The sequence below is a fragment of the Phaenicophaeus curvirostris genome, chromosome 11, assembly GCF_032191515.1.
Source record: "Phaenicophaeus curvirostris isolate KB17595 chromosome 11, BPBGC_Pcur_1.0, whole genome shotgun sequence".
NCBI classification, from domain to species: Eukaryota; Metazoa; Chordata; class Aves; order Cuculiformes; family Cuculidae; genus Phaenicophaeus; species Phaenicophaeus curvirostris.
This window is the reverse complement of record NC_091402.1, coordinates 7,937,887-7,953,374: the sequence shown is the minus strand read 5'-3', so window position 1 is coordinate 7,953,374 and position 15,488 is coordinate 7,937,887. Positions and strand designations below refer to the sequence as shown.

Sequence of the window (15,488 nt, the reverse complement as noted above, 5' to 3'; positions counted from 1 at the left end):
AGTTGCAGTTCCACTGCCATGTGAGCATCTTGCTCAACGTTGCCTCCTTCTGGCTTAGGTAACAGCCCCGTGGGTCTTGGAGGAATTCATTCACCCAGTTGGGGGAAATTCATATAGAGATGTCAAGCGAGTGTCGCCTTTCACTCGGCTTCCAGCCTCCTTTTTCCCATCATGTGCAACTGTGAAGACTAGGGTAAGGTTTGGGCAGATTTTACAAATCATTTTGGCAAAAGAAGTTTTTCATATAAATCAAGTACACTATCTCCACTGTAAATACAGCCCTTTTTTCCTGGTTTCTCTAAGCACGGCTTCCATACCCCTTTGTATCTCAGTATTTTAAGGCTGACAGCAACTTTTCCCTATAAATCTGTATTCAGTTTATTTAAAAAAAAAATACAACCTAGCAGTCAAAACCCAAATCACTTTAGCAAAGTGTGTGGAAATCAGCTGTTTTCAGAATCTGCATTTAAACGCTGCTGCTGTTCACATTTTTCCTCCTCTGCTTCTCGAGCCAAATGCCCCCCATGGGGTGATGCTGCAGGGTCAGTGGGCTTGCCCGCTCCCACGCCACCTGACACAGGAGGTCCCAGCCTGCCTGCACCCTCTGTGGGGGATGCCAGGAGCCTTTCCCAGAGAGTCTGGGAAAGAGGAAATTGCTGTGCTTGGGAGGGTCTCCATAAGGCTTTGCCGCTCTCCCCTCTCATGTCTTTCTGGGCCTGTACACAGCTCTTCCCTCCCCAGGGAATGGGGAGACTTTTGGTTCAGGTACAAACACATCAATCTGTAACAAAATAAGAAAGAACTCTCTGCTTCCCTGTTTCCATCCTCCCTCCAAGGCTCCAAAATAGACCCTGTGTTACTGTAAAACCCATTTTTCTACATATACAAATAAGCAACAATGGAAGGGAGGGGATCAGTGCCTTGCTCAATAATTTTCCTGGTACAGTCACTCTAGAGCTTTAAACATCTCCCTACAAGGTATCTGTGAGATTTTTTTATTCCTACTATTTCTTTCTTCCTGTGAAACCAAGTAAACTTAAAACAACCAGAAGACCGTTACTTTCAGATGCAGGGTCACAGCGTCATGACCTGGAAAGCTTTGCTTTGTCACAGCTCAGACCAGCATTTTGGCCCTAAGGATACCTGTTTTACTGCATCGTTTCTATGATGCACAGTCCCGCATGCACAGAGGCACAGGGTGCAGTAGCAGGGAGTCAGCTATCTCAGGACACAATTAAAGGCTCTCCAGTATGAAAACTCTGTCTGCAGCTGAACAAGGGGATGGTCAAGGGGACAGGACTATTTTCCTCTGTTTTCCTACAGAGGGATATGGGTTTATATTAGTGGAATTTTCATAATAAACAGGAATGAGGTTTGTTTCTTCAGCTGTTTCTTGTGTTCTTCTAAAAACAACAAATTGGACCAAATCTAAATAAACACACCTGAGAGTGAACTTGGGCACTTCTGCATCAGTGCAGAGGGTGGGGAGAGCAGATGGAAATGCTTGGGAGCACAGGGATGAAGAAGCAGCTACAACTCCAGCTGTGACCTTGGCTGGAAGATGGGACAGTTTCCTCCTGCAGAAATGCTGTATTTGGTGTAATGTTGAAGAATTTCCTCTGCAACAAACCCTGGCATGACATCTGCTGGGTAAATGTTCTCACAAACTGGCGGCAGACTCAAACCAAAGCAGGAAAGTAGTTGCAGCAGGAGATACTGGGGAGAACAAACTATTTCTAAAATACATCTGAAATCAATTAGTCTTTGCCCTTGTGTTGCTGTGCTGATGAGATGCTGGCAAGCAAAGCATGACAGCCTGAGGATGGAGGAAGGAACTGCCAGCAGAAATCCTGGGCTCACCAGGTCAAAAAGGACTTCCTAGCCATCTGGGGAGGGTTGGTCTCATCTCACAGTAGCTGCCTATGTGAGTGTTCCCCCTCTGTTTCAAGAACACAGCAACTCCCCATCCCCAGAGCCAGGCTCCACTCACTCATCTGCAGACAGCAGACGCTTCCTGGAGGGCAGGTTTTTTAATTTCCTGGCAAGTGGCAACGAAATTGATTAAAATTGCAAAATGCCTTTTCAAATTACTCATTTCCCTGCCGCAGCACTCCTTGTAAATAAGTGACTGCTATTGTATTCCCAGGCTCCACTCCAGAGCTGTGAAAGAAGAGGGGCAAAGCAGGAAAAAGGGCCAGGAGCAAGGCAGAGTCTGAAATTCTTCCTCTCTTCCCCAGAAGGGCCCGTTTTTCAGTCTTTTCAAAGATTTCCATGACATTTCCCATAGTCATGATTTTTTAATGTAGTGAACTAACAGGCTTCACTTATTTAAGCCCAAGGTTTGATAAACAATATTTAAAATATAAAGTCACCAAAATAAGTGACTAGTGTTGACAAGTTGAGTACTTTTTCTTTTCCTGAAAAAAGAAAAAGGAAAAAGGAAAAAAACTGAGATCCCCTGAGAATGGAAAACATTTCTATTTATTCTCAGTGGACTACTTTGATATTTGGAAAGAATTTTGTTTGAAGCATTTTATTTCAGCCAAAGGTAGGAGCTATAACTCTGTAACCCTAATAGTGCTTTTCCATCATTGAATCTTTGAAAATCGATTAAAGGCTTTAGAAATTGCTTCCACATTAAAAAAAAAAAAAAAGAAATCCATACCTAGGTCTGCTCTATGAAAACAGCACTGAGTAAATGAGCACCTAAAGAGGTAACTGCACTTCATTAAAGCATCTGTGATTCTCACTTGCATGGCATAACCACATTTCTCAAAACTATTCCATTGTCATTTTCCACTTGCTTATAAGAAGCATCAGCAGTGAAATCCAATCTATAACCTGTTAAAATGGATCTTCTGAATGAATGAGATTATAAGCAGCAATAGCCTGCAAAACGGAAGGGCTGCTTCCCATGGCCCAGGATGTGACACTGTTACTTTCCTCAGAGAAATCTGTCTTAGGAGAGAGAAATCCCAGTCCTCTGGAAATAGGCAGACACATTTATATTCCTAATAATATTCTTAACTTTTTCCAAGGGATCAAGCCATTCCAATATAGATTATTACTTGGAAAAAGGTCTGAATTCAGTGAAATTCTTGGCTCTGGGCCCCAGCCAGAAGCAATGACAAAGTGCAAACCTGGGGAAAGATCAATAGTTCTCTGCCCGGCGAGCACAGAATTACCCTTATCCCCCCACACTGAGCATGACTGGGCTGATAGAACACATTCCTCAGTGTTTAGCCACAAGACCTCCAGCATTCAGGGATTTACCACTAATATTTTCATGCTTGAGGTTTTAATTAAAGGGAACCTAACTCTGCTTGATGGCTTCCAGGATACCAAGCGGTGGGAGGGATGGGGGCAGCCCCCCACCAGCACAGCACCCACTCATATTCCAGATGGGGCATGAGGGTCTCAAGCCACATCCTTTGACATCCTTATGGCTATTTTGGGGGGAACCTTTAATTTTCATGCAGCCTCTTCGCTGCTGTGTGAGATGCTTTGCTGTGGGCAGGGTCACCAGACCCACGCATCCTTGCAGCTGGCAGTGGGGTGACACCACACAAAGCCCAAGGATGTCTGTGCTGCTGCTGCTAGGAACCACCCAGCACACTGGCAGAGCCTCGTGTCTCTGCTTTCCACCGAGTAATGTTTTACAAGGGGTCAAGGAGAGGTCAGAACACAAAGTTATGAAATATCGAACTTGGGTTTTTTTGCTGAGCAAGACAGGCAGAGGGATTCATGCAACATGAAAGAACTCCCTGCAGAGCCAGCAAACCTCTTAGACAGCTCCAGCTCTGTGTCTGTGCTGTCAAACCAGCCAGGTGCATGAAGCATCACTGTTGGGTGTGCTGGTTTCCTGGAGATGATAAAAATCAACCAAGCAATGACACTACCTCTTCTGTTTATTCCCCTGTTGCAGGAATTTAATCAGCAGTTCAAACCAAAACATTTGTGTTGGTAAAAAGATAGCTATAATTAATCTAAGTCTAATAACTCTAATGTTTTCTTGGGGGAATTAAAATTATTCCTTTGTTATTGCATCTTCATCTCATTTACATTTCAATCCCAGCAGGATCTTGCTCTGTTATATTTGGAAAATAACTGTATAGGAAGGGAAAACCAACGTGGTTGAAGTACCTGAAGAAGCACTGAGAATTTAGCTATTAATTTTATGGCAGAATTCTGGCTACACCAAGCCCTGGATGATTGAAAATCAGCACTACTATGATATTTTTACCAAAGATTGCTGAACGCAGAGCCTGGCGGCATCTCAAATTGTACACACAATCACAGGCAAACAAACAGCTGGGACAGAAGGTTGTGTTGAAGGTGTAATTACACATTAGCCACAGCAGAGCAGGTCACTACTTTATTTGTACCAAAAGTAAAAGAGACTCCTTACCAGAGGACACGGTGTGCAAAGGGAAGCCTCTGCCTTCCCACCTTGAGGTTTTCCATAGCCAGATTCAGGCCTTGGTTTCCTTACTGTAAGGTTTTACCCCTGGATAACAAGCCCATACCTTTTTTCTCAAGGTAAAGACATAACAAAGAAAGGCACTTCAGTGTGGTTTAAGTAAAATTAATACTATATTCTGGCTTATTCCGGTCTGCCTTTCCTACCTGTTCGAATTTCAAAGCAAAAGCACACAAAAAAAAATAAAGCGTTTACATTTCTGCCCTGTTAAGGATGGGGAGTCCTTGTAAGTGCAAACTATATCACATAAGTACCACCCTACAGATCCTCAATGCTGTCACGGCGTAGCTGACCCCATCAGGGATACCTCATTGCACCAGCAACAGAGGCAGCAGCTCCCTCTGCCCACAGCATCCTCTGCCATTTCAGCCAACTTAGAATCACTGCAAAAACCCAGTTTTACTTAATTACTTTCATGTGATCCTGCACATTCCTTCATTTACAAAGATATGAAATGATGGTAATGTACTAGAAAGGCAGCAATAAAGGATTTATCCTTGGGGTTGTTTCCAGGTACACCGTTTGTCCCTGCACTAAATTATCCCAACACATATTCCACATAATGCCTGCTGGATGTCTTAGACCTGTTTGTTTACTGCATTTACTTGCAACTGAATGAATTTAGCTGATCTCCACAAGCTCATAGCTTGAAAACACAGGGAGAGTTTCTCGATGCTTGTTGTGCACCCTGTGCCATGGAGAGGATTGCAGCCCAGGCATGGGGGCTTGGGTTTATCTCCTCTGGGCCCATGGGCATTCTGTGACTTCTAATGAATACACTCCTGTGAGAATTCCCTTACTCATTTCAGCAAAAAGGATTGAGGTTAGTGAAGACCTGAAGTTTAAACTGTCAAAGCTAATCCAATTGTGACTGCAGGGTCCAAACACATCCAACACTCTCACAAGCACCTTCTCCAAGGCAGAGCTCTGAGCCACTGCAGCACATCTGGATCCAGAAGATCCATTGTCTCCATTCCATCTCCAAGGCTGTCCTACCACCAAGAAACTCTCAAATAGCTGTCAACAGGACAGAAAGAGGATAACCTGCCTCAGGGCTGCCAGAAAAAACACTTCAGCAAGGTGGAGAGCTTAGACCTCACTAAACCTCCCTGGTGTTGGAGAGAGGAGAGATGTTATGGGATGCCATATAGAGCAAGTCCCACTGCAGAACAGCAGAAAGCTGGAACTGCATGGTGTGGGCTGAGTCTGAACTGAGGATCAGCAGCTCCTCGGTTTGGGAAGAGGGGAATGTCACGTCAGTCTGCAAGCACTCTCTTGAACTCTTGTTTGCAGATCATAGTACTCAGAGCCACTACATAAGGCAAGTATTTTCTCCAAAAATTAACCCCACCTCCCTGAAGTTTTCAAGGCATCAGAGGGACAGACAATTAAAGCCTTAGGGAACTACAATAAAAAAGCAGCTGGAGCTTTGCTGTTTGGGTATTTTTCCTAGCCTGTTGTGACTAGCGATCGTAACTCCATGAGGGCTTCTGCTCTTACTGTGAGCTTCCCCAAGAAACTTTTCTCCAAGACTGCAGCATTCCAGGAGCAGGTCCAGCTGTTTGCTGCACATATGTAGAGCACCTTTGATTTGCTTCAAGGACAAGGATGCACCAAGCATAAACCAGTCTTGGCTGATACCAGGCAGCTCTTGTCACCAGCGAGGCTGCCAGGCACTGCAAGGGAGTGGGTGGGAAGCAGGACTGCAGGATAACACCTGCAGCCACTCTGCACATAACCAGCTCCTCTTCATAGGATGGAGAAAACCTAGCGAGCTCCTTCGTTACCTTCCAAATTCACTTAAATCTTGGGATACAGAAACAACAAATAGAATCAAACATGGGAAGATTGGTTCATGAATCATGCGGTGTGACTAGCTAAGTATAACATTACTCGAGATACATCAGCCCTCTCTGCCCTTAACACAGGGTGATGCAATACTCAGTATTACTGTAGGTAAACTCAGCCAGGCTCCTGTGCCTGCATTTTTTGTGTTGCATTGCCCTTCTGGCTGACCATTGTCCAGCAGATCAAGCATGATGCTTTAGTATTAACTTTCAAGGTCTCACACAGATTGTTCTTTAGGGGCTTGTTGAACTTTTGACACTATACATCCATGTTACCCCACAAGATCAAAGAGAGGAGACTTTTGGTCTGAGCGTAGTATTTGCTCAAGCTTGCTGTAGTCACAGGCTTACAGACTGACCTTCCCAGGAGCCCCTGAAGCACCACAGAAATAACTCCTTATAAGAAAGGCTTCAAAGATGCTCCTGGTATCTAGGTCATGTTTACAAGGGACTTCATCATTTAACATTCCTGGGGACCTTTGTGAAACTGAGTGTTTACAGACACAGAACTAGTCCTAGAAATTTTGTTTAGTACTCAGCCTCCCTTCCTAAATACCGTGCTTGGTGCTGAAAATTCCCAGGCTTCTAGCACAATAGCTCAGCAGATCAAAATTTGCAGCTAAAGGATGAAATCATGGCTCCACTAAAGGCAACAGCAAGGTGTCTGCTGACTTTGGTGCAGCCAAAGTTTAACACTGAATATTATTTCTGAGTGAATGTCTGTTGAAGTTTTTATTTTTCTTAATTACTCTAGTGCAAAGGAAAACATGCCGTCCTAAAACACTACTTTGTAAACTGTGAGCTGTAGCTTTTCTGAATATTGTAAAACTAAAGTTAGTGTTTCAAGACATAATTCTCTCTGAAGGGATCTTTTGGATGCCCTCAACCCCCTTGGGCAGGCTTTGCTGGTGCTTTCTTTCCTCCTCTATCAAACACAGTGTGCAGCTTCAGTGGATGCTACAGAAATATTCTAGATTTATGTTGGTGTAGCCGAAAGGAAGATCAAACTGAGTATTCAATTACTTATGCACTTAAAGATATTTATTCCCCGAGATGAAACTCCCAAATCTGTTGTTATTGCCATTCCCTCTTCTATTCCTATTAGCATGCTGCTGCTTTCAGATCTATGGAGATGTCAAACCATTTACTGGAAACAAAAACTGAAAGCTGGGAACATGACAGGGAAACATTTAGAATTATTAATCATTCACAAGAACAGAGGAGATAATTGATCTTCCTTAATTCTAGAAGAGTTTGTAATTGTTGTATAGGGATTCTTGCTAAGACTTTTTTTTCAAGATCTATTTCTTTCATAGCTGATTGTGTTCTTTTTTTTTTTTTTACCCCAGATGATACAGTGATTTAAAAACTGAGTGAGAAGAAGAGCAACAGCTACCACCTGCCTCAGGACAGACTGCCAGAGAGGAAGGGTGCTCTTGCAACAATGAACACAGGTGTTTGGGGAAACACCAGGAAAAATGGGACAGGCAGGACCCTCCTGCCAGTGCTGAATTCCTAGTCCAAACTCTACGTAAAGGCAAATGCGATGCTGAAAAGGAAAAGTCATTTTGCTTCACAGCATCTCCTATTTTCCTGCTTATGCAGACACCCTCCAGTTGTTACATGCAATATCTGAAAAAGTCATGCACTTGCACACAAGGCTGTAGCTTGTAGTGACAGCTCTGCAGCAATGAGATTTCATAAAAGTTGATATTTAAAGATGGGAAGATCAATGATGAAAACCGCAAGTTTTATACTGTAATGGCTTTATCCCCCATGAAGATCACTGAAGCAGCTCCTTTGCTCTACTCTCCCCTGTGTCTTCATCCAGATGTCAAGGGCCCTAGTTCAGAGAACATGGAAAACTATAAAGGGCAGAAATCTCAACCAATCTGAGGTATCTCTGATGTTCAGTGCTCAGTTTCAGACATCCAGTTTTCAGAGGACCCTTAGCAGCCACCCTGAGGAGAGGACCCCTCAAGCAGCCCCACGCAGCGTGAAGCACTTTTCAGTCTCTCGTTCAGACTCCCTTAGCCCTTCTCAGCTCCTGAAGTGAAGCTACCAGAGCCAAACAGTGGCTACAGAACACACATTCATTATTTCATAGGGAAGTATGTACTCAGTAGAGCTGCAGATTTAATAACCCTAGAAGTGAATTTTCCTGTTCATCTGCAGTAGAGACCAACGCCCAAGAGCCCAAAGAAGCCCCCTCACTGCCAAGCCAATTAGCTCCAGTCAGACCTGGAAAGGCTCTTTCTGCAAGCAGGGAAGCAACTCATCCCTAACACCTATCTGGTCACGTACATCCCCAAGCCCAAGCGTGCCAGTCCACCTCAGTGGGTTAGCGACGTCAATACCTGCCCACTGGGAATGGGCTGAGACCAGCTGCTGACTTGGTGGCAGCAGGAGCCTTCAGTCTCCCTTGACAAGGGCTGGATTTGAATCAGTAAGAAAGAGTCACTTGCTCTCATGCCAGCTTTTCAAGGCACGCAGTCATCTGGGGAATCGCATGTTCAATGAGACTAGGCATGAGCTGTCAAAAGAGTAAAGATACAGGTTGTTCACGATGTCACGTTGCTCAGGGCACTGACAGAGAGATGTGTATCATTGCCCGAGTGCCAGGCGAGCCTTGCAGAAATTTTCTCCTTTCACCTTAATCCATCCCAAAATGGATACCAAAACAGCTTTTTTTATTGCCACGTAAAATCAGTTCCTAAATTATATGAGATGAGCATGCGTGACTTCTGTACACAGGGTGCTCCCCAACGTTTATAGTGTGTTCCCCAGGAAGCCTCCAAGCTGCACTGTCCTGAGGGCAAGGGGTACTGAGAGGATCCATTAATCTACAACTTGTTTGTAACAGCCTTTCCTAAAGTGTTTGTCACTGGCCTTATTTGAGGAAGAATACAGATTTGGGTAGATGCGAGTCGGTATGGCCATGCTTGTGTTCTTAACTGTTAATCCTTTTACATTTCACTATTGCAAAACAAGCTAAGAAGGACAAAGAGTCTGCTAAGAGCCCAGCAATAACTTCCAGCAGCCACAGCTCTCAGGCATCAGCAATCTAAAAGCAATGTGGTGCCATACTAACCATTAACAGCAAGATACACACCAGCTTCTCAGATCAAAGCAGCAGACTGATACCTAGCATCAGTACCTGAGGCAAACATCCCTCTGAGATTATCCACTTGGTGATTTCATTATGAGGACAAGCAATGTCTTTCCCACAGCCTTTGCACAATGGCAACTTTTGCAGCCGAGGTGCGAGTACTCAGTGAATGTTTTAACTTGAAGTAACAATGGACACATTTGTCCTTTCAGAAAGATTCTGCATCTAAAACATCATCCTGTAATAAAGGACTTGCAGCAAGATCTTAGCAACAGAATTAGGGAATATTTTAAAACCTATTTACATACTAGCTCAAGTTTTACATGCACGTGTGCTATGCCTCTCCATCAGCAAAACTTCAGGTACTGAGTAACCAGAATCTTCTCCACAATCATGACAACAAGAGACACTTTTTTGTTTCACAAATAAAGCCAAGAATATGAATAGAACAAAAGATGCAATATTAAATATGCTGAAATAACTGTTCAGGACTCAAGTAATTCCACCATGGCCAAGCCTCCATCCACACATAGCAAGATCTCTGATGATATAACAAAAATTTGTGACATATACGTTGTCAATAAAATTCTCAGCAGTGCTGGTTTTCTGTTTTGCCAGTGATCAGCAGCAGCAAACAGGGAGCCAGGCTTGCAGTTAGAGCTTTCCAAGAACTTTCACAAAGGAATATATTCTCCTCTCCTCTTTTGTAGGAGAGGTCTGATCTCTTGTTTTCCAAAGAAAGATATGAGCCTGCTTCACTTACCTCCTCCGTAGGTGGTAGCACACATGATGGATGTTATCCAGGCAATCTGGCTGTACGAGATGCTGTAAACAGCCTGCAGTTCTTTAAAGTAGATCGTGAAAGCTTTAGGAAAGGTATATGCAAACCCAACCGAGATAGAGGCTCCAAACACCACCGCCCACCCCCATCCACCATCAGGGGGTATGTAGCCCAGGTCTGAAGAGACTGGAGGTGACATGGTCAGTACCAATTTCAGAGCAAAAACCACCTTCCGCTCTCCTGCAGAGGAAAGGACATGTGCATTTTAGAGAATATGCATATTGTGTAATCAGGCATCATTTTAAAGTGTAGTAAAACAGTTCAGAGCTACAGAGGATCACCTACTCTTAAAGCCTTGATTTTTTGCTGGCTATTAATGGTTTTATTTTTCTATTCTAACAAAACAAAAATCACTCTTCCCTCTCCAACATCCCTGTCCAGCCCTTCCACCTTTAAATACACACCCTCAAAATACTCCCGTGGCTTCTGTGTTCAGGGGTTGACCCCATTCAGAACTGAAGTTAATGCTTCCATTTTCTCTTCCTCATTCAGCCAGGAGCTCGGTGCTTCACCTTGGGAGATGGTTTCTGTAGGTTGCCCCTGTCACTGTTGCTCAGCCGGTCCCTCCAGAGAGAAGCAGCTGCCACAGTTGTACTGGTTTTAGGATAAATCCTTCATTGTGTATTTTCCAGATATGGGTGGAAAACCTTATGATTTCAGGTTGTCCCTGCTTAAAAGAATAATTGCCATTATGTGAGCAGCAGGCGATCAGCCCCACAGTGCATCCAGTTCCCCTGTTTTGGAGAGGGACAAGATTCTCTTGGCTGCTCGCTTCCCGTGAGCCAACGAGCAAACTGCGAGCAATTGCCTGCAAAAAGAGGCTGAAGTTTTTTCCTACTTAGAGGCAGCAATCCCTCTTGTGCCTGGTGCCTGCCAGGTTAGCAGATTATGCTCAGGAGCCACACATATCAAAGAGGGCATTCACTCATTTGCATTCTTCCCTTTTTTCCTGACTGTTAAAATAAAACAAGGGTAAAAAGAAAAGTAAAACCCATGTGCCTCTTTGGAGTTAATCTGCACATCTTCTCTCAAGGTCAAGAAAGGTCCTACAGCGAAGTATGCCAGGTAGGTGCACCTGCTTTGTTCATAGAATCATAGAATAACCAGGTTGGAAAAGACCCACCGGATCATCGAGTCCAACCATTCCTATCAAACACTAAACCATGTCCCTCAGCACCTCGTCCACCCGTGCCTTAAACACCTCCAGGGAAGGTGACTCATAACAGGTTGGCTTATTGCCTTTATGTATCTTAAACTTGGAAGCCAGGGAAGCTGATTGGAAAATGAATCCTCAGAGCTCATGGGAAGAAGCAGACCCAGATACATTTTGCTGAAGCTTAGAGGCAGCAGCCAGCTATCGTAGGGAAAGAGGGGAGGAAGCCTTGTTTATCTTGAAAAAAAAAAAAAAAAAAAGGAAAATAAGAAAGACTGTAGAAAAAGCACATCTATTTGAGAGTTTGCTGCCTCTTCAGAGATGCAGTTTGAACTACAAGGAGGAGGACACTACTGGAACACTAGAGAAAAAAACCTATTATTTTACGTTAGTGACATGCCTACAGATATACTCTTGAATTCCTGCTTGCTTTCACCAACTTTTAGAGCTGTTAAGTGAAAACACTACCATGGGGCCCTTTCACTACAGGCTCCATCTTCCCTTACATCTGGACAATTGTTGCATGTACAGTAGGAAGAAACACGTTATCTCTTTTCCAACCTCAGCAGCATGCTGGGGCACCCCCAGCCTGTGAGTTGAACACACATTAAGATGAGGGGCTGAAAGCCAGTTCAAGAACACAGTATAAATGTAATGAGATTTGGTTCATAAACTCTCAGACTGCTGTAAGCATTTATTCCCTGCTCCTCTCATGAGGACATTGTCCCAGAAACTCCCACTTCTCATTGTTAATAACATGCCGTCTAACTAAACTTTATCTACTTCTCTTTTTTAATGTTTTCCTGCTGATGGTGTTATATAGCTCCAAGGCTTTCTCCTTTTCCCTGGTGTTATCCTTTGATGATTTTACTGAGAGTTATCATACCCCCTTTAGCCTTTACTTCACCTAGGCAAAGAAGCTGTATTTTTTCCCCCCTCTCCTTAAGGACAATTGTAGGAACAGAGAACCTACCTTCTCTTGGTTACCTGTGTTCATACTGCCTATTATTTTGGGGGCAACTAAGGTGCTGAAAGGGAAAACAGAATAACCACAGAGAATACCACATTTTGGTATTCTTTCGGGTGAGATTTCTAGATACATCAGGAAATACAGGAATGAGTTTAGGAAGCCCTTTGCAAAGTACATACCAGACCTCTAGTGAAAGATTTCAATCCCCCCCCACTCCCCAAGACAACTGTTGCTTTTTTCTATCATAAACTTTCTTCACTGTTTTTTTGGGGGGGTTGTTTGTTTGGTTTTTTACCAGAGGTTAGGGCTGTTCACCTCCTCTTACATTTCATTTAAGGGAATTTAGTTAAGCCCAAGCTCAGTGTTGCAAAGGCATCACCACTGATTCTGGGGCCCTCAAAGGTTACTCAGGAGAAAGACCATCACACATCATTCTCATCCGCCTTCCACAGCATCCACTACAAGCCACTGGGGATGAGAAGGACTTGTGGTCAGATCCAGTCTAACAGCACATAGCGATTGTATTGCACACGTGGCTGCAAGCTTTGCTCCACTGACATTCACCTGAGGATCCTCAGTGGAAGATGAGAGAAATGTGTGGTGGAAGAAGTCCTTTTACCTAATGGCCCTGTAAATTAAACTCAGTTTATTCCATCTCTTGTCTGGTATTACCACAGGCACCTGTCCACACAGGCAAGTCCAAGCAGACAGAACTACTGCTTATGTTTTTCAGGCATGTTGCCACCTCAAGTCTGGGGCAAGACCTCTGCAGACACACGAGAGCTGTGTTGTGCCCCAGCTAGCAGGTCTGGCATGCAGAGAAATGGGCATAGAAACCCATGTCACACTGTACCCTCATTCAGAGGTGCTATCTAAATGAGAAAAGAGCTGCTGCATTCTTCACTTAGTTGCTCAAAAGGATACCTGGAAAATGTACACGTAAAGACTACTCAACTGTTAACATTGAGAAAAAAACTTGTCAGCCCTAGACCTCTGACCAAAGCTGATGAGGAAAACTGGAGAAAACATTAATCCCAAATGCTAACGCTTAATAAATCCTGTCTTGAAGAACTCCAGTTTCTACCTGTATAGCATCCAGAAGGGCAAGTTGTTGGGTTTTCTGAAATTTCATTACTATATCAAGAAAAGACCAACCAAGGAGTCTTTTACAACAAAAATAAACGATAATGAAAGAGTCCTGTTACACTGTGAGGGATGTTATGTTATAATTTCAGTAGAAAGGAAGATTGTACTTGAAAAGTTTCTCCTGTTCTCAAATTAAGTAATAAAATGGTCCAACAGAAATTCATGGAACATTATCGTTCCATTACAGGCATCCAGAATATATGGAACAAGTTATTCTGATGTAGAATCTATTAGCCCTATCATCTAAGTGTTTCCATAGAAAAAAAAAAATTGTCTTTTAGAATTATATTAACTCCACTTTGTTACTGTAGGGTGGAATTTAAATGCGAATCAAAGTTAAAGAGTAATAGTGGACACATTGGAATGACTGTCCATTGACAAGGTGTTTAAGAGATTTTATTACTTATGAAATGTGTGTTTTGTTGCATAGTTTCTTTCATTAATGGATATTCTACTCAATTTAGACTATTAAAATATTACAGAGAATATCAAGCTCACAAAAATATTTGTATGTTCTAGTGGTTCTGAAATTAAGCAAAATAAAATTGATTAAAGGAGCATAGCGAGGACATTTCCTCATTTAACGTTATGTTTTGTATTCACAATCGACAATGTTTAGGATATGCAAAAATTTCCAGGCCCAAATTCAAATCTTTTTTTGGGAGTCCTTTTAAAAGGTTGAGTCCAAACTTTAAATGTATTTTCAGGGATTAATAAGAAAGGTTATTTTTTTATTACCATCGATTCATTCTGCTTGTAAAACTGATTAATTGTACACCACCTTTAAAAATCCTACATTATGAACATATTTGTTCATTTCATTTCATTTTCCATTTAATGGGAGATTTATTGAGAAGACATTAACATAAAATCAGATTACAGCATCAGCTTCATTGTCCAGCTTTTCTATATCAGGAAAATGTCTTACATAACAGAGTAAAAAAAGAGGAACTGCAGTTAAATGAAAATGTAGTGTGGACTAAAAAAATAAGTCACATCAATTGCCTCTTACTTCCCTGACTATAAAACAAGACTTCCAGAGCCTGACTTAGAGGAACTGAAATGTAGGGATTATTTTAACAGATTTAGTAACCGGAATAATAAACTGACAGTAACGTAACGCACCCAGATTGTCCCAACACTTCTCCGGTGGCAGCCCCATGGTATGTGGGGACATCAGCACTGAGGACAGCCCAAGACCATTGTCTCATGGGAGATTAACCCCTTGCATTACCACCTTTTTAGCCAGGTCTTTATCATCTTGAAGATTCTCTGCATTAGCCCCTCACCTTCTACATTCTTCTTTCCATGAGGGACCATAGCAGCTCCTTCTCCAATATCCACTTCAAGGAGTTATTTTATGTTTTGATTTTTTTTTTTTTAGCAACTGTTCTCCAAACTGCCCTCTGGGAAGCACTTGTTTTCTATGTCAACGCCCATTTATCTCTGGGACCACACTTGCTTTTCCCCCTTCAATATTGTTCAGGCCCTACCACACCACTGGAGTAAAATTACAGACATATAATTTTCCTTGTCATATTTAAATGAATGAAGACATTACATTTCATTTGTTGTTCTCCAGTTGCATTATGTATGGAATTTAATTTGTCAGCTCTTTGAGATCATCCCATCTCACTCCATCCTTGATAGGTTTTATCTTTGCTTTATGGAGAGAACATTTATACACCCCATACCTCCGCATTCATTTTTTCCTGTAGCTGAGGAAAACCATGAGAGTTGCTTTTGCATAGCTACGGTCTGACTCAAATTGACTTGTAGGCTCTCTCATTTTAACCCCATTTCCTTTTTGTGAAGTTATACATGTCTGGACTTCCCATTTGTCTGTCCACTACTCCCTATTGACTTCCTGCTTTATACCTGTTAGTTTTTTAGTTAGCTATTCATTGGTCACATCTGGATCTTCTTTAACCACTGTTCTTCT

General features: G+C 42.7%; 1 protein-coding gene across 8 annotated transcripts in view; it reads right to left on the bottom strand.

Moving 5' to 3' along the window:
* Positions 1 to 15,488, bottom strand: part of LOC138725137 (monocarboxylate transporter 2-like) — a 44,106-nt gene that overhangs the window by 28,082 nt on the left and 536 nt on the right. For 2 of the 8 annotated variants that reach the window (XM_069865731.1, XM_069865732.1), the window contains exons 2-3: positions 10,682 to 10,944; positions 10,200 to 10,457 (exon numbers count right to left, since the gene is read on the bottom strand). In XM_069865731.1, the coding sequence (XP_069721832.1) occupies positions 10,200 to 10,416 (217 nt within the window). In that variant the 5' untranslated portion in view covers positions 10,417 to 10,457; positions 10,682 to 10,944. Of the gene's footprint in view, positions 1 to 10,199; positions 10,458 to 10,681; positions 11,227 to 15,488 lie in introns of all 8 variants that reach the window. The other 6 variants (XM_069865730.1, XM_069865733.1, XM_069865729.1 and 3 more) reach the window with 3 other exon arrangements.